The sequence below is a fragment of the Hippocampus guttulatus genome, chromosome 20 (genome assembly GCF_054856545.1).
Source record: "Hippocampus guttulatus isolate MCC_2025c chromosome 20, RoL_Hgut_1.0, whole genome shotgun sequence".
Lineage (NCBI taxonomy): Eukaryota > Metazoa > Chordata > Actinopteri > Syngnathiformes > Syngnathidae > Hippocampus > Hippocampus guttulatus.
The window spans coordinates 4,502,733-4,523,610 of NC_141280.1; the positions used below are offsets into that span (position 1 = coordinate 4,502,733).

General features: G+C 46.2%; 3 protein-coding genes across 15 annotated transcripts; 2 read left to right on the top strand and 1 right to left on the bottom strand.

Moving 5' to 3' along the window:
• Window positions 1-334: 334 nt before the first annotated feature.
• Window positions 335-14,325, top strand: znf410 (zinc finger protein 410). Of its 12 annotated transcripts, XR_015097610.1 has the most exons (21): window positions 337-495; window positions 749-830; window positions 907-958; window positions 1,424-1,556; window positions 2,101-2,292; window positions 2,637-2,846; window positions 3,547-3,736; window positions 3,937-4,118; window positions 4,460-4,549; window positions 4,632-4,751; window positions 5,359-5,478; window positions 6,404-7,043; window positions 7,864-7,986; window positions 8,263-8,371; window positions 8,480-8,631; window positions 9,893-10,009; window positions 10,181-10,423; window positions 10,528-10,711; window positions 10,789-11,071; window positions 11,150-11,268; window positions 12,002-14,325. XR_015097610.1 is itself a non-coding variant. In XM_086099991.1 (12 exons), exons 3-12 carry the CDS (start codon window positions 926-928, stop codon window positions 6,499-6,501), a joined length of 1,368 nt encoding a protein of 455 aa, XP_085956117.1. In that variant the 5' UTR covers window positions 337-495; window positions 749-830; window positions 907-925; the 3' UTR covers window positions 6,502-7,140. The 12 variants fall into 12 exon arrangements, 1 of the variants encoding a protein (XP_085956117.1); XR_015097606.1 differs by having other exon boundaries at window positions 10,789-11,268; XR_015097607.1 differs by having other exon boundaries at window positions 11,150-14,325.
• LOC147187639 (methylmalonate-semialdehyde/malonate-semialdehyde dehydrogenase [acylating], mitochondrial-like) lies at window positions 13,714-20,792 on the bottom strand. 2 transcript variants are annotated; one of them, XM_086099989.1, is made up of 12 exons: window positions 20,634-20,792; window positions 18,945-18,986; window positions 18,125-18,199; window positions 17,681-17,842; window positions 17,498-17,576; window positions 16,279-16,581; window positions 16,077-16,198; window positions 15,795-15,984; window positions 15,545-15,726; window positions 14,627-14,806; window positions 14,385-14,483; window positions 13,714-14,299 (listed from the first exon to the last, which is right to left on the bottom strand). In XM_086099989.1, the coding sequence occupies exons 2-12, from the start codon at window positions 18,960-18,962 to the stop codon at window positions 14,195-14,197; spliced, it is 1,515 nt and encodes a 504-aa protein (XP_085956115.1). In that variant the 5' UTR covers window positions 18,963-18,986; window positions 20,634-20,792; the 3' UTR covers window positions 13,714-14,194. The 2 variants fall into 2 exon arrangements, with proteins under 2 accessions (XP_085956115.1, XP_085956114.1); XM_086099988.1 differs by lacking the exon at window positions 20,634-20,792 and adding an exon at window positions 19,255-19,421.
• LOC147187640 (sterile alpha motif domain-containing protein 15-like) lies at window positions 19,802-20,825 on the top strand. The gene is made up of 3 exons (XM_086100001.1): window positions 19,802-19,900; window positions 19,986-20,084; window positions 20,652-20,825. Exons 1-3 carry the CDS (start codon window positions 19,814-19,816, stop codon window positions 20,823-20,825), a joined length of 360 nt encoding a protein of 119 aa, XP_085956127.1. The 5' UTR covers window positions 19,802-19,813.
• Window positions 20,826-20,878: the final 53 nt, after the last annotated feature.

Genomic DNA, 20,878 nt, shown 5'->3' on the forward strand with positions numbered 1-20,878 from the left:
CTCGATTCTGGCTCTGGCCTTCCTGTATGGAGTTTGCATGTTCTCTCTGTGCTCGCTCGCTCGCTTTTTCTCTCGATATAAATCTGAGTAGGACCTGTCATCATACACAGTTATTTCTGCTTAAAATTGGTCAATATTTAATGATTAAATCAGCATGAGTAGAATAGAATTACAATTTTAAGGTATTTTTTTTTATTTGTGTCTAAAATATTGTGTCTCATTTTTGTATTTTCCATCTCATTTCTTGTGTAATAAATGCTTTCAGTCCAAAGGCAAACCAACCCTGTCGTGTCCATTCTTGGTCACAAGATGGCGACAGTGATCGTGGATGATGAGGACGGAGAAGGCGGAAGAGGCGTTTTGATTAGTCCATCTGTGACGATTTTGAATGGAGCCGCTAGCCTACCAACTAGCAGTACTATCCTAACATTCTTGTTCGGTTGGAATAAACCAGCCTGTCCTGGCACAGTTTCAACATAACGATGCTTTTATGAGGTGAGAAACAGACTTGAAGTGTTATTTTAATGTACTACTTAAACCGGTGGTGTTTTTAGACCGTTGGCGAGTCGGTAGCTGCTGCTATGTAGCTAGTTAGCTTGTGGCTCACAACACTAGTTACCCAACATTTGGTATGTTTTTCACTTATTGTTATTTGGTGGCCTCTTCGTCGTGATGTAATTGCAAACGAAATAAGCAACTCTTAAGATAGGTGACATTTTATCTGACTGTTAATGTTTTGCCGCTACAGCTGGGGGCGCCATGTTTCCGACTTCAAGATGACCACAAACTTGTTATGACCACCTCAGAACCTCACTTCTAAGCTTCTTAAGGTTCGGAGATCAATTTCGTGCCCTTTATTCGTGAAGAAAGTTTCGCTTCTAATCGTCTCTGCTGTTTGCTTTACAGGTGACACCGAGAGAGACTCATGCTTTCCGATGAGCTCGATTCCAAACCAGAGGTAACCTTGTGCAACCATGACGTTGTAGTGTATATGAAATGCATTAAACAGTACACTTTACCCACAATGCATAATTTCCCGTCGCCGTGTTTAAGGGCACGCACACGCAAATGAAAACACGAAATAGGAAAGTTAGTTGGAAGTATAGATACTAATGAAGTTCACAAACTGTCACAACATCTTGAATTTCTTGATTGTAAGCAAGAGTGCATACACTTGCGATGACTTCGATTTTGTCAAGAGCCTGGAGTCTTATAATTTCTATGTGTCTGACATTATGTTAGCTGAACAAGTAGCTCCTCGTAATCCTTTTGTGGGAATGATACTGAAAAGAAGTGTTGCTTATTTGCTGTAATGGAGACTGTGATTCTTGACATTGGAAAATCGCACCGTGTTTACGAAAAAACAACAATCACATTTATGTAATGTCACCTTTATTGGAAAATAACTGTGTCCTCTTCTCAGCTGCTGGTGCAGTTTGTCCAGAACGCGTCCATCCCACTGGTCCAGGATCTGGAGGACACAGAGTCCAAACATCCCTGCCTGCCGTTGCTGACCCCTGTCGGCAGCTCTCTGTGTAGCCACCTGCAGCTCACAGGTCACATTACACGACTTAATTTGTACAAAAGGTTTTAAATCATGCTTTAAAATTACGTCAATGCAGAATGCAATAATATGGATGTTTTATGTTCGGCACTAACGCAGCCTCATGTCATCACAGATGCTGGCTTTTGAACCTTGCATGTATAACAGTCCCTTTACCTCTTTGTGCTCCAGGACACGATGTCCACAATTTCCCAAAATAATTTAAAAAGTTGACTCATCAGACCACAGAACACTTTTCCACTTTGCATTACTATCTGAGATAAGCGCGGGCCCTGAGAAGCCAGCAGCGTTTCTGGGTGTGGTTGATAAATGGCTTTTGCTTTGCATGCTCAGAGTTTTGAGTTGCCCTTACGGATGTGGTGCCAAACTGTTTCGCTAACGTTGGTTTTCTGAAGTCTTCTTGCACCCACATGGGGATATCTTGAACACAATGATGCCGGTTTTTGGTGCAGTGCCATGTGAGGGATCAAAGGTCACAGGCATTCAATGTTTGTGGAATAATTTAGATGCAAATATAATTTTCCTTTTCTGTTCAGACGGAACGCTGAGCCCCCAACCGGAGAGTTCCGCGTCACTGTCAGAGCTGGGGGGCGTGTCACAACAGAGCCTGCTGGCGGTGCAGCAGATGCATGTGGCACACCCGCGGGACTCGCCCAGTCCGCCGCCCATCCTCCATGACCTGCAGCAGTCGGACGGCACGTCCTACGTTCTGCTGAACCTGGCAAAAGGTACGCAACACTCAAGTTTTCGTGAACTACTTTGTCTCAAGCACGGGTGTCATATTCAAGGCTCGGGGGGCCAAATCCGGCCCCCTGCATCATTTTATGTGTATCAACTTGCATGACCCATGCTAAAATCTGCACCGAAATAATCAAATTGTCATGTGGAATAAATAATGTTGAGATTCTGCAGTAGGTTTGTTACCGTGTTCACACTCACTTGAACATTAATAGATGATAACTATTATCGTTGACAGTTTTCAAAACTCGTAATCCATAAATTTGTCGTGTTGAAGTAATGATGCTATCATGCGGCAATTGATATTTGGTTTCAATGTCAAAAATTGTCCCAGGCATCACGGCCTCCTCGGAGTCCCTCATCTTTGCCGGGGACGGAACGGGCGACGACGTCTCGACGGGAGACTATGGTCTGGATGGCATCACCCCCTGGTACTTGCGGGTGCAGGAGCTGGCCCACGACAGCCTCATTGCAGCCACGCGGGCGGAGCTGGCACGGGATGCCAAGGCCAGTCAGGATGCCAGATCAGCCAACGTCACCAACGGTAAAGCTGCCGCCTTTTTCTTTTGGCAACAATAAACACAACTCACTGTGACATCATTTACAACGTAGTAGGAAGTTTCCGAATTTTAACGCTGGTAAAAATATTCTTCCAGTCACTCATAGAATCCATTCCCTTCTTCAAGATCACATCCCGGTCGGTGCAACTTCCTCACTCGCAAACAAAAACAAAACTCAGGAAAGGCCCCTTGATCTCATCCCCTTCATCGTTCACTCAGTTACCTCCAATTAGACAGTCGATACAAGCCACAAAAACAATCTAAGTGAGACGGTTTTTATGTTACGGTAGCTGTGAAAGCTAGAATTAGAAGGCAAAAGCTGACTTGGACACACACTACTTGAAAGGAGGGAGCTGAGCCGAATGAGGTCAGTGCTGAGATGAAGGGGGAAGCGTAATTGGCGACGACGCAACACTTTGCAGCACCTCTCAACGCAAGCGTAAAGATCACAACCAATTTATCGGCCATTCTGCATGCTTGGCACGTCTTCATCTCGAGTAATAAATGCTTGTGTGTCTTCGGGTGTGTTGCTGAGATCAAGACCCAGAAGATAAATATTTAAGTGACGCCCTAAGGTCTTGTGGTTCATCTTTGAACTCCTCTTGATGTTAGAAAAGCACTACCAGCTTCGTTGTGTTTGCACTGACTGACATCGGCTTACTGACGGGCTTGTCCGTTGCCTAGGCCACCTCACGCACGACTTGCCCTCGGGTGGCGAGAAGCGAGAGGAGACGGTGCCGCCGCAAGCGCCGCTCCCGCCGCCTCGGACCGGGCGCCCCCTCGCCGCCAGGCAGATCCTCCGCTGCTCTTTTGAGGGCTGCTGCAGGACGTTCACCTGGCCTGCTCATCTCAAGTATCACCTCAAAACACACAGGTGACGGCAGAGATAACATGGCTTTCATTGGAAAGACTTTGAAAAGGTTTACAAAAAGTCACTTTCATGAGTCTTGACCGTTCTTTAAAAAAAAAAAAAAGGCCTCATCTTAAAAATGTATTCTAGGCCATATTTTAAGTCGCATTTTAACGTCCCTCGTGATCACAGGCTTCTCGGCCTTGTTCATTGTTTGTTGTCAGGAATGACCGCATGTTCCGCTGCGTGGCGGAGGGCTGCGGTAAGAGCTTCTACGTGCTGCAGCGTCTTCAGGTTCACATGAGGACGCACAGCGGCGACAAGCCTTTTGTATGCAAGGAGAACAACTGTGGAAAGAAGTTCACCACAGCCGGAAACCTAAAGAACCACAAACGCGTGCACACCGGTGAGCAAACGCACCGAAACCATCACAGACCGGGGATGATTTGACCCGTCTGCGGCTTTGGTGGGATTTTCAGATTATTTAACAGCGTATTCCGGTCCCCTCCTCTTGCCAGAGTCAGATTAACAGAGCAGCCATTATCCATTGTTTATGACACACACACATTTTAGCACCACGGTGGGGCGCAGTGGAATTGCAGTCACAGGTGATAAAAATGCCTTTTAAATGGGGAGCATTAAATTTCACACATTACTTTTTTTTGGGGGGGGGGGGGGGTTCTGATTAAAAAATATTGTGGTGATTTGATCATATTTGTGAAAATAAACGCGTGTGTGTGTGTTTAGGAGAGAAGCCTTTTGTGTGTGAAGCAGACGGTTGTGGGCGCTCCTTTGCCGAGTATTCCAGTCTGAGAAAACACATGCTCGTACATTCTGGTCAGTACAATCCCCCCACCCCCCGGCAATATGAATGTGTGTGTGTGGTGTGAGTGACTTTTAGATATTACGTGTGACCCAGGGGAGAAGCCTCACCAATGTGGGATCTGTGGGAAGACATTCTCTCAGTCCGGAAGCAGGAACGTCCATATAAGGAGACGTCACGGGGAGGAGAGCCTCGCACCTGAAAACAGGGAAACAGGTCTTGAGACATACACGCACACACACACACTTCCTCTAATGTTCACAGGACGGTCTGAGATCTGAACCCAATACCTCTCGACTGTGAGGCAGGCGTGAACCATGAGGACACCGCGCTTCCCCTGGGTCGACTGTGGTTTAAAAAGTGCCACTTTTCTTTATGGCTGACCAATCATCAGGCTCAAGTGCATTTAGCTCCTCCCTTGAGTTTTTCCAACAGTGTGCTTTTTAAAATAAATAAAAACTGTCTTGCTGCTTTTGTCTCTCATATGAGGTGCACTGAACAATTTAAAGGGTGAATCGCGGAGAGCTCCCAATGAGCTCTTCTTCTGGCAAGCCAAATTATTTATCGACACAAACGCGTCATGGTGTGGATCGCGGGTGTTGTGAGGCAGACAGACGGGCTCAAAAAATAGGCACTTGTATTCTGGCATGCGAGGTCTAATTGAACATGTAAGATAAGGTATCCTTTATTAGTCCCTTATTGTGCTTCTATCTGGGTTATTTTTACAGTGTGGGTGTGGGGTTTGAAAAAAATAATAGCAGACAGATACAAGATGGAATGACACACGGCAGACAATGTCACTTTTGGTTCATTTGTGTGACAGCTGAGGCCCTGACACACAGCAGCCTCCTGGAGGTCGACTGCGAGAGCAGGGCCAGCCTGGTCCCCATGGCCACCGGTGTGGATGCCGTCAACCCCCATCACGCCATGCTCAGGTCACCAGGTTGGTGGACTGGTGTTTTTATTAGGGATGAAGCCACTTATTTTAAGTACAATTACCTCCGTGGTGGCTTTTTTGGGGAGGGTGAGAAGGACAATGTTTTTGGCCTTCCTCAGGGGTGCGTGGTTTGCTTGTCAAGCTTTTTGTACGACTATGTATTTGAAGACCTTTTTGGGTTCTTACAGGCTAGGAAGAGCACCACAACTGTGGTTGACTGGTTAGAGCGTTGGCTTAACATCGCAGAGGTACAGGGTTCGAATCCAGGTCTCAGCCATTATTTGCGTGTCAAGCTTTTTGGGCGACTATGTAGCCAAAGGCCTTTTTGGGTTGTTAGTTGCGACCATGATATCGCACTGCCAATGTGGTCGACTGGTTAGTCACTTGGCTTGACAGTGCAGAGGTGCAGGGTTCGAATCCAGGTCTCGGCCATCGTTTGCATATACACTTGTACGGTTTTTCTAATGACCGTGTAAATGAGGCTGTTTTAGATTGTCAAGCCAAGGCGTTTTTGCCGAAAAAAACGACCATGTCGAGTGAGGTGTTTTTAGCACCACAAAACGACCATGTATAGAAAGGCATTTTTTGCCGGTAAAAATGACCATGTATAGTAAGGCGTTTTTTGGTGAAAAAAAAACGACCATGTAGCGGAAGGCATTTTTAGCCCGAAAAAAACGACCATGTCTAGTAAGGCGGTTTTAGCCCCCCAAAGCCCACAATGTATAGAAAGGCATTTTTAGCCCAAAAAAACCTGACAATGTATAGTAAGGCGTTTTTAGCCCGAAAAAAACCCCCACCATGTATAGTAACGCGTTTTTTGCCGAAAAAAACGACCACGTATAGTAAAGCCTTTTTAGCCGAAAAAAAAGACCATGTATCGTAAGCGTGAGTCCTTGACATGAGCACTTATGTCCGCTTATCATTCCCTCAGGTCCCGCAGAATCTGTGAGTGTCCTCTCTTCTCCACACCAGCTTGTCACCATGACGACAGAAGGGCCCACTCATGGAGATGTGGTGGCACTGCTATAGAAATGAATGGAAAGGCCACCACTTGGCTATTTGAAACTAGCCAAGTGGTGGTGGTGGATGAAGGTAAGCTAATTTAAATTGGAAGCGAGGAAACATACCAGCTGTTCAAAAATAATAGATGGGTGATCCTGATTGTTTTGAACAGTTGAGTGAGTGTTGTGATGAAACGGGGCAAATGCACAAAATTAAGGAGACGTTGACCGTATTTATTGAACATTAAGTCGGACCGAAATGGAGCTGCGGAGGGAAAATGGGAAGTCGCTTCAAGTGTGGGTTGATTGTGAGGCAGCAACGGCGGGATACAAGAGCGGTTGAACTCCTTGGACTTCCAGAGCCTTGTTGAAGTGCACCTCCATGACCTCTGAAGCTTTGGTGATCTTCAGGTTCTTCATGCAGCCTCTGAGGGACGTTCGGCTGGACACGGCTGCCTGACAAACACTGTCTGAACAAAACATGGACATCGCTGACTTAAGACTTCCAACATGCAGGGTCGACTGCACTGTGCAATGTGCAATGCTTGTCCTGCCTGCTTTCAGTATGAGGTACATCTGAATTTTGCCTTCCATTAGATGTACCGTCAAAATGTACTGTACAAACAACATGGGGAAGGTGATGTTAAATTAAACTGCTGCATATTGATTTCGTTTTTTGTTGTGATTTAATGACCTTTGCAGCGCGGCAGGTTGACCATAAGACACGCCTAGTCACGGACACAAAGCGCGGCCAGTTGACTAGGTGTCCGTGACGAGGCGTGTCTTTGATGTCAACCGGCCGCACTTTGCTGGAATCGAACCCTGCACTTCTGCACTGCAAAGTGTCAAAGATCAACATTTATATCAAGAAAAAAGCGTCCCTAAGATTTCTGAAAGGTAATCGTTACCTCTGCAAACCTGTCAACATTACAGGCAAAGAATGGGGACCTTTTCAACAAGCGCCGCCACCTTGATGTATTTGGAGATTTTCAAAGTGATCCAGGGTGGCGCCCAGGGTCCAACTTGCTTCCACATTCTTCACTTTCTTGCTTAACTAATGAGAAAACAGACAACCAAATAACTTATATGCGTTTTTGTAGTTACTTTAAATAAAGTGAAAAAAAGTGTTTTCTGGTTTGGTTTTGCAAATATGAATTATTTGAATGTTTAAGCATAGTTATTTTGTTCATCGGCGTAGTTTTTTTAATTATTAAAAAAAAAATGAAGCCCCATTTCTTTCTATTTCCTTTTTTATTACCTTTGAGCCCTCATTCCCCCCGTTTTGTAAAATTTGATTTCTAAAACTTTTCAGGTCTCAATGTTCTTTTTTTAAAATGTGCATACATTTCTCAGTCTACTTATCCAGTCTACTTTGTGGTTTCCCGGACAGTAGGGGGCGATATGAACTAAAGACATCCAATTCACCAAGAAGAAGAATAAGTACAAGCACAAGAATGGTACCACATCCGGTTCAATGAGCAAGTATTTCCGCTGTCCACAAGCCCTTTTCTCGGTGAGTAATTTTAACATTCTAAACTGACTTCGCAGTTTATCTGTGAATGTATATATTAGAGGTAGACGGATGGGAGCGTTGTGACGATACGTTGCTCCTCTAATTTAGTTGTGACTCACTAAGTCACTGGAAGTTATCGTAAAAAAACAACGTCAGCAAAGGGGGCAGTGAGCGAGCACGCCGTCGACAAGTAGACCTCAGCTGTCAAGGGACAGATTTGTTTCAAAACTATTCACACAAATGCACCTGTGGCTTTGTTCACTTGTTTTTCGAAAGGAGGTTGCTCATTGTACTTTAGGTGTGGTGAGAGAGCCGCGAGTGGATCGCTCCAACAGTTGCATTGCGAGTGCGGGCACGTTTGGAAATGGACGGGTTGAAAGTAAAAGTATGCCACTTTACGAATAATGACTCAAATTAAAAAGAAAAAAGAAACAACTCTTTTTTTATGGACTACAGTGTGTGACTTTCCACTTTTGTTTTTCTGCCTGACCAGATTAGTCAGATGACTGGGCCAAAGGCGCAGCCGCCAGCCTCGGAGGACATGCGGAAGGGATGCCAACCTGCATTTGGACACGTGTGAGTCCTGAGCTGTGTGGTGTACCTGAAGAGCTGATGTCTGATGTCACGTTGCACCACAAGGTGGAGGTGAGTGTGCCCGCCTGTCTGTCTCTCACTCAACCTCAACTTCTGCTTCGTGTACTGCACAACAGTGTCAACTCCACATAGACAACCCGAGCATCATCAAGCACTTCTGGAATATGTTTTTAAACCTTGAAGTGGACCAAGTTAGTTTAAAAATGTGTCTATGTATGCCTATATAAATATATGCATCCATATGACTAACTTGGCCCACTTCAATGTCATTTAAAAACTTGACCAGAAGAGTGTGATCATGTTGTTGTGGAGTACACGGCAGTTAGTTTTTGTCTGTGAGAGAAGTCAGACGTGCTCATGTCCCACCTTGGTGTGTCATGAGATGTCAGTGACATCAGGCATGAGCTGGTCAAGCACATGCTCTCATCTCGGGCCTGTCGTCAGTGTTTGTGTGCGTGCAACTTGAACTGGCCCACACAAAGATTGACTGGTCAAATGCTTTTACATTGTCATGTTCGCTTTTCTGTACAATAAATTGTTCAACTTGAATTTGAGTCTTTGCCTTTCATGACCAAATCCATGCTCAACTCACTCAAAGCCTTTTCAAAGACTGAAGTCTTGAGCTCAGACTTGGGCTTCAGTCACATCAGACAGTCTTTTCACTGTTCCCTTGGGTCACCACATGACTCGAAACTACAGGAATCGAGCTTTTGGGTCATGTGAAACCCATGGGAACAGTGAAAAGACTGTCTGGTGTGACCGAAGTGCAGCTCTCACCTCAAAACTCCAGTGGGACTTAGAAATTTTTCTGCAAAGCTCGCCCAAACCACACCCAATTTGAAATCCACCAATCAGGGTGATGCCCTCTTTTGCATACATTTGCATAGCCAATCAGAATCGATCAACTTGCATACCCACGCCCACTTTCCGAATTCTGGCCAATCGTATTGCTCCAAATTTGCATGGCCACGCCTCCTTTGGAATTCACCGATCGGAGAACACCTAATTTGCATGATCACACCCCCTTTCCACCAATCACAGCATGTTATCGTCATGCTACACCCACTTTTACTGCCCTCAGCGAATCATCAGCCATCACTCCAGCTAGGCCACACCCACTCTGGATTTTTCTGCCAGGAAAAAAAATTCTGAAATTTTTTTTTGAAAAAATTTGGAAAAAAGATTTCTTCAAAAAAACTAAAGTTTAGGCAAAAAATGAAAATAAATTGTTTTAAGTTAGATTGTGGTGATGTTTAAAAATGAAGTTGAGAGTTGAAATGTTCTTTGTAATCAAGCTTTATTTCTTTTGCAGAGTAGACAATCACACAGCAGAGGAAAAAGTTGCAAGTTGGATGGCAGTCTGCTTGTTGCTGGTCGGCTCTTGAGAAGAACGTGATACACGTGTGTTGACCTGAGAGGAAAGGCATCCGTGAGTTACACGCAAGTCAATTTCTTGTGCAGACAAAGATGTGTTGGGCATGAAACTTACCAGGGAGATAGACTGTTGGGGCTTTCGAGAGCAGGACGCCTGGGGAGGGAAAAAAAAAAAAAAAAGTCATGATGGTGCATTGAACGAGTGTAAATGTCTCCTACTTTTCAGGCTGGCCCAAAGTTTGACTTCAGCACCTTGCGAGGAACAGGAAGAAGAGCAAAAAGTGTTGCCTACAGGTCTGTGGACTCTGGCGGTGAGCAGGTTACTCCCTCTTGTGGCACGGAGGACCCAAGAACAAGCTTCCTGCTACTCTGAATAATGAAAACAGGCTTGTTGAACCGAGACTCCTTACCGGCGGATGGGGCAGTTACGTTTCACCTCATCGCACTCCATCTGAAAGACAATGTACAGGTCGGTAGACACCAATTACAAACTAACGCAGTTCCGTTTTACTCTGCTCCTCATTTTTCAACTTTTTTCAAGTGTTGATTAACTGGAACCTTTTGCTGCGACAGTTGGTCGAGCGTGATCAACACCAACACCACAAACGAGAGACCAGTCACTCTTTGTACGTTTCAACGGCAACGTTGAAAATGGAGGCAGCAGCGAGGACCTGCTACAAGCTTGTCGCATTTGCCTCTTTGCCCAGCTGGTGCAGGGTCTCTGGCTGCACTGCATGCAGAGTCAAAGAAAAAGCAGGTGAGTGTGCTTGAAAACAAAAGATGCAGTGCTGTTTGGGTGAAGCTCCAGTCACCAGTCTGCGTGTGTGACATCAGATGGATCGTGACTCCACGTTTCCTGAGGGCCTGCCGACAAGCAACTGGTCCAAACGTTGAGGGACGACTGGCTTCACAACGTCTCTGGTCTTTCACCACCATCTGGTGGACAAACGCACATGATGAGCAGGTGCCACTCCGCTGAGAAGTTTCCTCCTTCTCTCCCTGGTGCAACGCACCTGATTGGGTAAGTGTGACAGGGCCAGAATTAAGAGCCCCGCCATGGTTTGAGCCACAGGTGCACCGACTCAACCAGCAGGTCAACGAGCTTCCCGGGAGTTGGGTGAGGAGAAGCTCCTTTGGTTGAAGCCAAACACTTTTTTTTACACATCTGATTTTGACACCTGTGCCCAATCTTTAGTCAATCACGTGCTGATTGAATTTCGAGTAGTCACACGTGTATGCAAGTTTGCTCCACCTGTGAGGAGAGCAGAGCTGGACGCCTCTTCAACAGCACGGTGGCCTGAAAGACACGGAAACGTAAGTTCTGGACTTTTAAATATTCAACCTTCCAAGCGCCTGGCTCAGCACCCCGATATTTGGTCGACATGCCAAAGACCTGCCGACGCCCAAAACTCCACAGGATGGCAGCCATTTTATGGGTTGTTCGGTCGACATGAGCCTGTGGAGACAGAAATGACAATCGACACATTGGAATTTGCTCTGTCGTGCGGCGGCATCTTAAAAATGTGGCAGTTCTACCGTGTTGCAGTCAATTTGGCCATTCTGTAGCAGATGCAAAGCCTGTGGATAGAAAAAGAGACAAATTAAATGGGCTTGCTCCAAACTGTTCAGGACTTAAATTCCACATTAAAACGCACAGCGAGTGGCCTGTGTTTAGTCAATTTGAAGATTTGTGCCTGCGAACAGAAAAGACACAATTAACACGCACGCATGCACATTAGTTCGGTTTAATTGTGAATTTAGAAATGAGTTTTGTCTACTTACCCTCTCGGCGAACGTCGCTTTAGTCCTAGAAGGTTGGGGGGGAAAGTTTTGTTGCAAAGTAAGGTCGCAGGAGACGTTGATTGCTCATGCTCGAGCAAACATTTTCGCGAGGTTTGTCTACTTACCCTCTCGGCGAACGTCGCTTTAGTCCTAGAAGGTTGGGGGGGGGAGGGGAGTTTTGTTGCAAAGTAAGGTCGCAGGAGACCTTGATTGCTCATGCTCGAGCAAACATTTTCGCTCACACGTGCTGCTTTCCATTCAAAAGGAGCGAAAGTGGTGCGTTTTAAGAGGCTCATAAAGAGTAAAAAACTCGCCTTGTTGGAGGTTTTCCGTCTTGGACGGCTGTGCAGAGCTGGAGCAGCGGGAGGACGAGCGGAGGCTGTCGAAGGTGAGAAAGAATGACTGCCTCGTTAGGCCCGCTTAAATAGGTTTCCGCCCGTGACGTCACTTCAGGAAAGAAAAAAGTTTTAATTTGAAACAGGAAGTGAATGTGATGTGTTGAAAAAATCCGTGCCAAATGACTAAGGTTTTGCCAAAGGACAACACCGGGGCTCGAACCCGAGTTCACCAGTGGAGAATTCCTGTCATATACCACTGGACTATCTTTTCACAGTGACGTCTGCAACTATTACATATATATATTATCATCAGTCCCGTTGAAATTGGGAAGGTCTATAAATTGAACCCCCCGAAAAGTTCGTTCTGTTACCTTGCGTGGTCAAATGGATAACGACACTACTTAGCACCCGGGAAAACCGGGTTCGATTCTTGCTCAATTTATAAATGGAGCACATGCTGGTCTCGAACTCGGGTCGCCTGACTACCACGCGTTGTCTTTTACCATTCGGCCATTGTGCGGCGAAATTTTTACATGTATACATAGGTTAGCCTTATGATGTGTTCATCCGACTTGCTAAATTTATAAACGGAGAGCAGATGGAGGATCGCACTCGTCCCGCGATTGGCGTCTCTCGTGTGCGACGTGACGGCACGCCAACCTCACCCATAACCCCTCGAGCCCGCCAGTATTTCCTACCGCTGCCAGCCTTCAGAATGTCATCCTGAGATCATGAGAGAGTTTGCAAAGCCAACTTCGTTTTCGATTGAAGACGAGTTGCACAAAGAGATCGCGTCGTTCCGTCATTTTGCTTTCTTGGCGATCGTGAATAAAGTGCAAATAAAACACCCATTACGCACACTTCCAAACGTGCAAGCCAAATTTATTCCTTGTTTCAAAATGCTTTGTTGATCGGGGCAACTCCGCTGGAATAGTTGAGACGCAAATCTCGTCTGGATGCTTGCGGGGTGCTCTCTGCTGGTCCCAACGGGGCCGCGGGCTGAAGAGCCTGCAAAACCCAAAGGATCGCGGTGAAATCAAACTTTCGTCGGTTAGCTTTTTTTTGCAACTTTTCGCGAGCTAAAGCCACAGCATGCTTGCTTACGAAAACACGTCAAATCAAACCAAGTTTAAAAGAACTCGGAAAAAAACCGTCGAATAAACAGCTGCCATGCAACATGTATCTGACTTATTAGCTGTTGGCAAAGTTGTGAAAATCGAACTGTCAAGAGGAGAAACGGACGTCTCACCATCACGCTCCTCGTCGAAAGATGCGTAATGGTTCGGTTAGCACAGCTCTGAATTATGGCCAATTTTGATTTTAGCATTTTTTGAAACCAAAAGAAATTATTAAAACAATTTTAAAAAACAACAACAAAATCCATATTCTGAATGCATTTCCCCGTGAGTATGGCGTACCAAAAAAAAGGTCAAATGTGTTTCAAATTGTTACATTATTTTCCGTTGTGTTGTAATATACAGTGTGCTAAAAGTGGGTACGCTTTTTAACGCATGAGGGTTCACCTTTGCAGCATTTGGCTGATAAATTTGTGCAAGCCTTGCAAATAAATCTACAGTTTAGTGTGACATAGCGTTTTACAGTAAAAGGCTTTCCAAACACATCTCATGCATCACTAATATCAAATAAACCTCGGCAGTTTATTGGCATTAAACTTCAATCTGACACAGAGCAGACAACATTGACAGGGAATATAGAAAGCATCACAGATGAAAGTATGTCATCACATTTAGTATGGGACCATAAATCAGCCTACACCTGTATCATTTGATGCGTGTGCTGGGAAGCTCTAGTTGGCGGAAGACGTCTGATGTGACTGCTTGGAGGTTAATCTTGATTTTATTGCACCTACAGGCTTAAAAGGAACCACAGCAGACATCACGAAAAGGATCTAACTTGTCAACGCGATATCGATGAGGATCGGCAACACTTTGTCCGCAGGAGGCGCGCGGATGATGACCTGTTTGTTTCCCAGCTTTTTAAAAACCCACCAACGAAATACATTTTCTATGTTTAAAAAAAAAAAAAAAGAAAAGAGCATCCTTCCTCCATCATGTTTTTTTAAGGCACATGTCAAAGTCACTGAAGGTAGCGCTGGAGGTTTAGCGTCCCATGGTCGGCATGGTGACCGCCGGGCTGGTCACGGTGGCGTCCTCGGCTTTCCACTGCGACGTCACGGTCTTGATCTGTGTGTAAAACTGGATACCCTACGCGAATAAATGTGCAACGGGTCCGTTTGAGTCACTGAATCTGCTTTTCCGTGGCGAATGTCCGATTTTAAAGATTTCTGACCTGTTTGCCGTAGAAGTTAGTGTCTCCCCTGAAGGAGCCCCTGGAGCCGGTGAAAGAGAACATGGGCAGAGGCACAGGAATGGGAACATTCACGCCAATCTATGGAAAAATCACAAACGACCGTCACTACATCATACATGCAGACAGGTTGCCGTCTGTATTTGGGTAATGTTGTAAATGCCCCAGTCCCTTCTCGATGAGGACATGTCAATGTCCTATATATTATTGCCGACTGATTTCACCTGGCCCACGTCCACCTCGTGCGTATATTTGCGCGCCGTGGCCCCGTTGGAGGTGAATATGGCCGTGCCGTTGCCGAAGGGGTTGCTGTTGATCATGGAGATGGCGTCATCCAGGTTGTCAGCCTCCAGCACTACCAACACCGGTCCAAAAATCTCTTCCTTGTAGCATGTCATGTCCGGCTGGAGACATCATTAAATGCAATAAATATCAAGTCTTCGCCTGCAGCTGCTTGAAAGTTCAAACTTTTTATGCTTCGGTGAAAGCGTAAAACAAGTATTTTATCATCTTCCTCGGGATAGACGCGCAGTGGGGGGCACAAGACTGAACAGCTGCGGGAAGACACTACAATGCGGTGGAACTTTCTTTTATTATGGATTCGATGTTCCGTCTGAATAAATACCCCACCCGCAGCGAAAAGGAGGCAACCGTCGAAAAGTGTTAGGATGCTTTTGTTCGGAGTGATGAGATTCTTACAGGGGCATTTCTGTCTATGGTCACCCTCCATTACATCTTGGGCAGGCAAAGTGTGGCCTCCGAGCACTTACAACGACATCAAGAGTGCCGTCATATTTGTTGCATTAATTTAGACACCGCCCCAACCTGAGTATTGGTTAATTAAAAATGCACTTTCGTTTGTATTCATTTATCTCATTAAAAAGATGGCTGCTTGAATAACGACATTTGTTTGAGTATGTTTTCCAACCTGTACACGTGAAAGAGAGTCTTGAAATCAGCAGAGCTTTTGAATAGAGGATAAAAAGTAGGGGACGAAGCTCGGCTTCTCACATCAATTAAGAGGGAGAAAAATGCCAACATAAGAAGCTGGACAATTTGAGGAACCTGTAGGTAGTCGAAAACGTCATCGCATTTCCTGAAACAATGGCGAGAGAGAAAAAGAAGATTTGACGGAGGATTACCGTTACGCTGCCCAAGATGGTGGGTCCCACAAAATTGCCGTTCTCATATCCTTTGACGTTTACGTTTCTGCCGTCCAGCAGGAGCTTGGCGCCCTCGTTGACGCCGCTCTGGATCAGGGACTCCACGCGGACCTTGGCCTCGGGAGAGATGAGCGGGCCCACGTCCGCGCCGGGCTGATCGCCTTTACAATGTTCGTCGTTAATCGACGACATGCGACTGACACTCAGGGAGGGCAAGGCGCTTGCTTACCTGCGTTGACGCGCAGCGATTTGGAGCGCTCCACCAGCTCCGGGAGCCACTCGCGAGACTCGCCCACAAAGATGGCGGTGGACAGAGCCATGCAGCGCTGGCCGGCCGCTCCGAAAGCGGCGCCCACCAGCTGGTTGATGGTGTTCTCCTTGTTGGCGTCCGGCATCACCACGCCGTGGTTTTTGGCACCCTGGGTAAAACAACTAATACATTCAGCAAGCTGCAATTTTTTTGCAGAACCCTGCGCGAGCGTGAGTATTAATATTTTAGGCTTAGACGTACCATGTTGGACTGCACCCTCTTCCCGTTCTTGGAGCCTCTTTCGTAGATGTACTCTCCCGCCTGGTTGGATCCCACAAAGCTGATGGCTTTGATGGCGGGATGGTCGCAGATGAAGTTGACGGCTGCGTTGAAAACACACACACAAAGGCTTTCAAATTCTCCTCGGACTAAAAACCGCGCCCGCGTTGTTCACGGCACCGACCCGCGTGCTGGCCGTGGATGATGTTGAGGGTGCCGTCGGGCGCTCCGGCGTCCTGCAGCATCTTGGCCAGCAGCATGGTGCATCCGGGGACGCGCTCCGACGGCTTCATCAGGTAGGTGTTGCCGCACACCATGCCGATGGGGAACATCCACAGCGGGATCATGGCGGGGAAGTTGAAGGGAGCGATGCCGGCGCACACGCCGATGGGCAGGCGGTACGTGTATGTGTCCATGTCCTTGGTGATGGACGGCAGCGTCTCGCCCAGCATCAGCGACGTGATGCTGCAGGCGTGCTCCACGACCTCTGTCGAGGGATGGCGACAAAGCTACAAGTATGTCAAGTCGGCTGACAAAAATGTCAGAGTTCATCAAACTTGTTAAAACGATGTTTAAGCAAGCCGTCTACTTCATGCTTAATTTCAGCACCAGCCAATTCTAGACCAAGTCTGAAAAGACGTTTAAAAACGTCTTTGGGAGTGAATGAGTTCATACTTAATGAAACACTTGCTCGAGCAGTAGTTTCCGAAGCGGCCGATTGCCTTCGGGTAAACGCAGCTTGTGTCAACAGGGTGTGACTGCATGCTGTTACGGAACAGCGTTTGTCACTTTGGCGTCGAAAAAAAGGTTTGCATCCTGCTCCAGAGCGTTCCCATTTAGCGCCCAAGCTAGCATCCACATTTCGCTGAAGCCGCGTTTTTACTGCGGGCGAGCGTGCGACGCAGTCAACGGCAGGATTTCTGTTTCCGTCATCAGAAAGAAAAAGTAAAAGAGAGCAAGACAGATCGAGCCAAATTGTGTTTTTATCGCGGCCCATTAAGCGGCCAGCAGCGATCAATCCGGACGACGCACATAAAAAGCTCACTGGGGCGCTTTAGGAAGCCTCGCGCCGCGATCCACTGTGCAGCTGTCTTTACTGGAAACGCATCAATCCATGAAGATAAATAACACCGGAAAGTCAAGAAAAACACTTACCCCGAGGGGACTTTAAATTGATCAATAACACCTCATTTGCTTTTTTCCTTTCTCATTTTTTGTTGTACTTTGTCCATAGGCAAACTGCGATTTAAATCAATGAAACGCTGCGCTGAAAAGGTATCAACTTCTCATTGCAACAACTTCACAAAGCGTTTGCATGAGGACAGACATGCTTTCTGGTGTTTTTTTTTTTTTTACCTCAAATTGGAGGATTATTACAAAAAAACCTCGGCACTTCTACTCACGCAGTCCTCGGAATACATCGCCTTCAGCATCTGCCAGCGTCTTGCCTTGTTCCAACGTGATCATCTTAGCCAACTCTTTCTAAAATTGAAAAAATAATAAAAATAAAAAAAAGGACAACAGACAAGCTTCGGCGACATTTTCTCACAAGGTCGTTGTAATGACACGTGTCCAACGACTCTTACAATGTTGTCTTTGATGAGCTGCTGGTAGCGCAGGAAGATCTGCTGGCGGCTCAGGATGGACGTCTCCGACCAGGAGTGGAACGTGCGGGAACAGGACTCCACGGCGGCCAGCATTTCTGACTGGGTGGCTTTGGGGACACGGCCCACCACATCATTAGTGGCCTGCGGGGGGGGGGGGGGGGGGAGCAGAGACAACCCGTTCAGACACGCCGGCTGCGACCGATGCGGGGAAGTCGTTACATCAGCTCATGCATTAACATTTATAGCAAAATGTTTTTGCTGGTCCTTGACAACATCGTAAATTTGACTTGCGTATTTACGAGGCTTCATGAGCTTGCCAGAATGTTGCCGAGGACTCCGATATCTTTTGCAGTACTTGTTTCATCTCCTCAAACTACCTCTGATAGTGCAACAGAGCCAGGAAATGCATCTATAAATACTCACAGGGTTGTGAATGTCGAGCCATTCCGATGTGTTGGACTCTACAAATTTTCCATCAATGAAGAGCTTGGTGGTGGGCTGCAGAGGTCACACAAATACATCGTCACGTGATGTACACTCTCAAATGGAAACTTTATGTGGAACCATTATCTTTTTAAAGGCATTTTTAATGGCTGTAGGACTTTTATTGGTGGGTTGATGAATCTTGTGCGAGTTAATCTATCTTTCCATTTTTCTGCAGCACGTCTTCATTGAGAACATGATTGCAGGAGTCTATCTCAGCTGTTTTTGATTGAGAGTAGGGGTACACCCTGAACTGGTTTGGACTTCAACAGGGTTTGTTCTTGGTGAACCACAAAGCAAAAGGACTGCTGCAACCACCTCAGATGAAAACATTGAACTCCGAGAGCAGCCATTTATGCAAAGTTAGGCACCAGCTATCTTGGAGGGCTGCTGTGGAACTCGACAAAAGCTTGATTCAGATTTACAGAGTGAGAAAGATTTTGCGATACTGACACGCATTGTTTGTGTAATGTTGGAGGAAGCCCAAGCTCTAGTAAAAGGCCAACGCAAGCAGGGGTTCAAACGTTTTTGGACAACTAGTGATTCAGAACATATGCTGCTCATAATAAAAACAACTAGAGGGTGGAAAGGGGCTTTTGTTTGACTATAATTCTACGTTTTGTTTTGTTTTTGCAGTGAAAAGTGCTTCAATTAGACTAAAAGTGACGTGAAGGAGCCCTGTCACGTTGACGCTGAACGTCAACGTGACGTTACATATAGGGGAGTTGGATAAACTGCATCGTGCGAATTCTCATCTTACCACAGAGGAGTAGCACATACGGCCCAGCTGCACGGAGGATGTCTGGAAAGTATTCAAACAAATTTGGTTAGCACTCAACTAGGCAATCTGGTTCACGTTGTGCAAATAAGGCCCCATTTCATGTCAGGAATCAAAACGCATTTACTGTACAATCAATTTAAGTAGAGCGAATAGGATCGGATTTAACCGACCAACCAAGTCTCATGAACAAACAGCGAGCAGCAGCGCGTGCTGCAAGATAGCTTCGTAGCTATTAGCTCCAACCCAGCAGCCGATAAGTTGACATTTTAACGCCAGTTTTATGATTTACCTTCTTTTTCAGCACGGAGCGGAATATTGCTGCCATTGTGGAAACTAAGGTTACAGTTTTAGTCCTTCAAGCGACCCACAAAGCACGTAGAAGCCGTCAAAACGTCCCCTGGCAAGAAAACAGGAGGCGGGGTTGGATCCGCAACCTGCGATCCATAAACCAATCGGAGTGCTCAATGGTTGTGGCTCACCATTACTCCGTGTGATTTATGAATCGATTAAAACACGTCAACGAGTGCAGTCGTTGTTTCGCTTCCTTGTTAGGCGGGAGGTTTAAACAGCGGACCAATCCTCATGTGGTATTCAACAGACGCCCCAATTTCCTAGAAGATGATTGGCTGCCACCATTGCGTCACCGGAATATAACTTGTCTCTGGTTCAAACCTCTTGGCGATGCGCGCGTCAAAAATATGTCAAAAGGTGCGTACACGAACAATAAAAAAAGTCAAGATATAATGAAAATCGTTTTAAGCGTCAACGCTCGTTCTGGGACAAGCAGGGTGAAGGCAAACAAGTAAAATTAAACACTCGAGTTGTGAAGAGCCAGTTTCCATGGTAACATGGGTACACGCAACATGGAGTTCCTGCAATGGAGTTCTGAAGATGTTGCGACATGGATTGAATCCATTGGATTTCCACAATATAAAGTAGGTTGTTATTGATGCTCGCCAGACACAACACAGGATAACGACGATATAGTGATCATAATCAGTTAAATTGTTTTCATGGCAGCTGTGCTTCACCGAGAACTGTGTCACGGGCAGGAAGCTGATCTTTGTGGATTGTGTCCATATGCCAAGACTTGGAATCACAGATTTTAAAGACATGCAGGTAGTGAAAGCCGCTCACAAGTCTTAAAATATACAATAGAAGCTTATAATACAATATGAAAGAAGGTTAGAGACAATGCGCAGCACACATGACCATATCCAACATTTGCTTTCTGCTTGTCAAACACTTTTACTCTATGTGCACCTTGATTTGAATTAACAGTGCGTAGCATTCAAATTGAAGACTCACAGATTCATTGGGCACTTAATTAGGTTACACCTACACAATGGATTACATTCACTTTGGATTGATTCATTTAAAAGCCTTCTCATACAGCTGAATATGATCATCAAAATACCCCGTGTCTCTCAGACTGAACTGACAGCTAAATTAGCTTAGCGTGTCTGCTTCAGTGTGGCAGCAACAAGGCGGAAGCAGGTGCAAACAGATAACGAAGGATTATTTTATTCAAGACGCTCACACAGGCTCCTTCATCTTCCTCTCAAAAGACGAAAAAGTCTCAATTCTCGGCAAAACGAGAGCACCAAACAAAAAGTTAGACACTCTATCAAAGGGCTCCCTTACCCCCGTCCGACTTTACGTACTCACCTGCGGTGCGCTCGGCAGGCTATCGCGGCGCGTGTGCGCGAGCTGCTGGGAATCTCAGAGGTCCTGTGGAGTCGCAGCATCGCAGACCCGCCACGGGACATCGAGGGCCTCTTCCTGGAGATGAAGAGCCGCACGGGGGTGAAGACCGATGAGCTGACAACTCAGCAGCTGCTGGAAGACATCAGCCACTGACAAGATCAAAGTGTGGACAGTGAACCGCTGTGCATTCCAGACGCTGACACCCT

Coding starts and splice junctions, on each gene's coding strand:
- znf410 (XM_086099991.1), top strand. CDS start 926: ATGCTTTCCGATGAGCTCGATTCCAAACCAGAG. Junction 3,737..3,936: donor TATCACCTCAAAACACACAG/GTGACGGCAGAG, acceptor GTTTGTTGTCAG/GAATGACCGCATGTTCCGCT. Junction 4,550..4,631: donor ACACATGCTCGTACATTCTG/GTCAGTACAATC, acceptor CGTGTGACCCAG/GGGAGAAGCCTCACCAATGT.
- LOC147187639 (XM_086099988.1), bottom strand. CDS start 19,290: ATGGCAGCAATATTCCGCTCCGTGCTGAAAAAGAAG. Junction 18,200..18,944: donor GTATGTGCTACTCCTCTGTG/GTAAGATGAGAA, acceptor TGACCTCTGCAG/CCCACCACCAAGCTCTTCAT. Junction 15,985..16,076: donor AGAGGGTGCAGTCCAACATG/GTACGTCTAAGC, acceptor TGTTTTACCCAG/GGTGCCAAAAACCACGGCGT.
- LOC147187640 (XM_086100001.1), top strand. CDS start 19,814: ATGGGTACACGCAACATGGAGTTCCTGCAATGGAGTTCTGAAGATGTT. Junction 19,901..19,985: donor TTGGATTTCCACAATATAAA/GTAGGTTGTTAT, acceptor TTTTCATGGCAG/CTGTGCTTCACCGAGAACTG. Junction 20,085..20,651: donor CAGATTTTAAAGACATGCAG/GTAGTGAAAGCC, acceptor TGCGCTCGGCAG/GCTATCGCGGCGCGTGTGCG.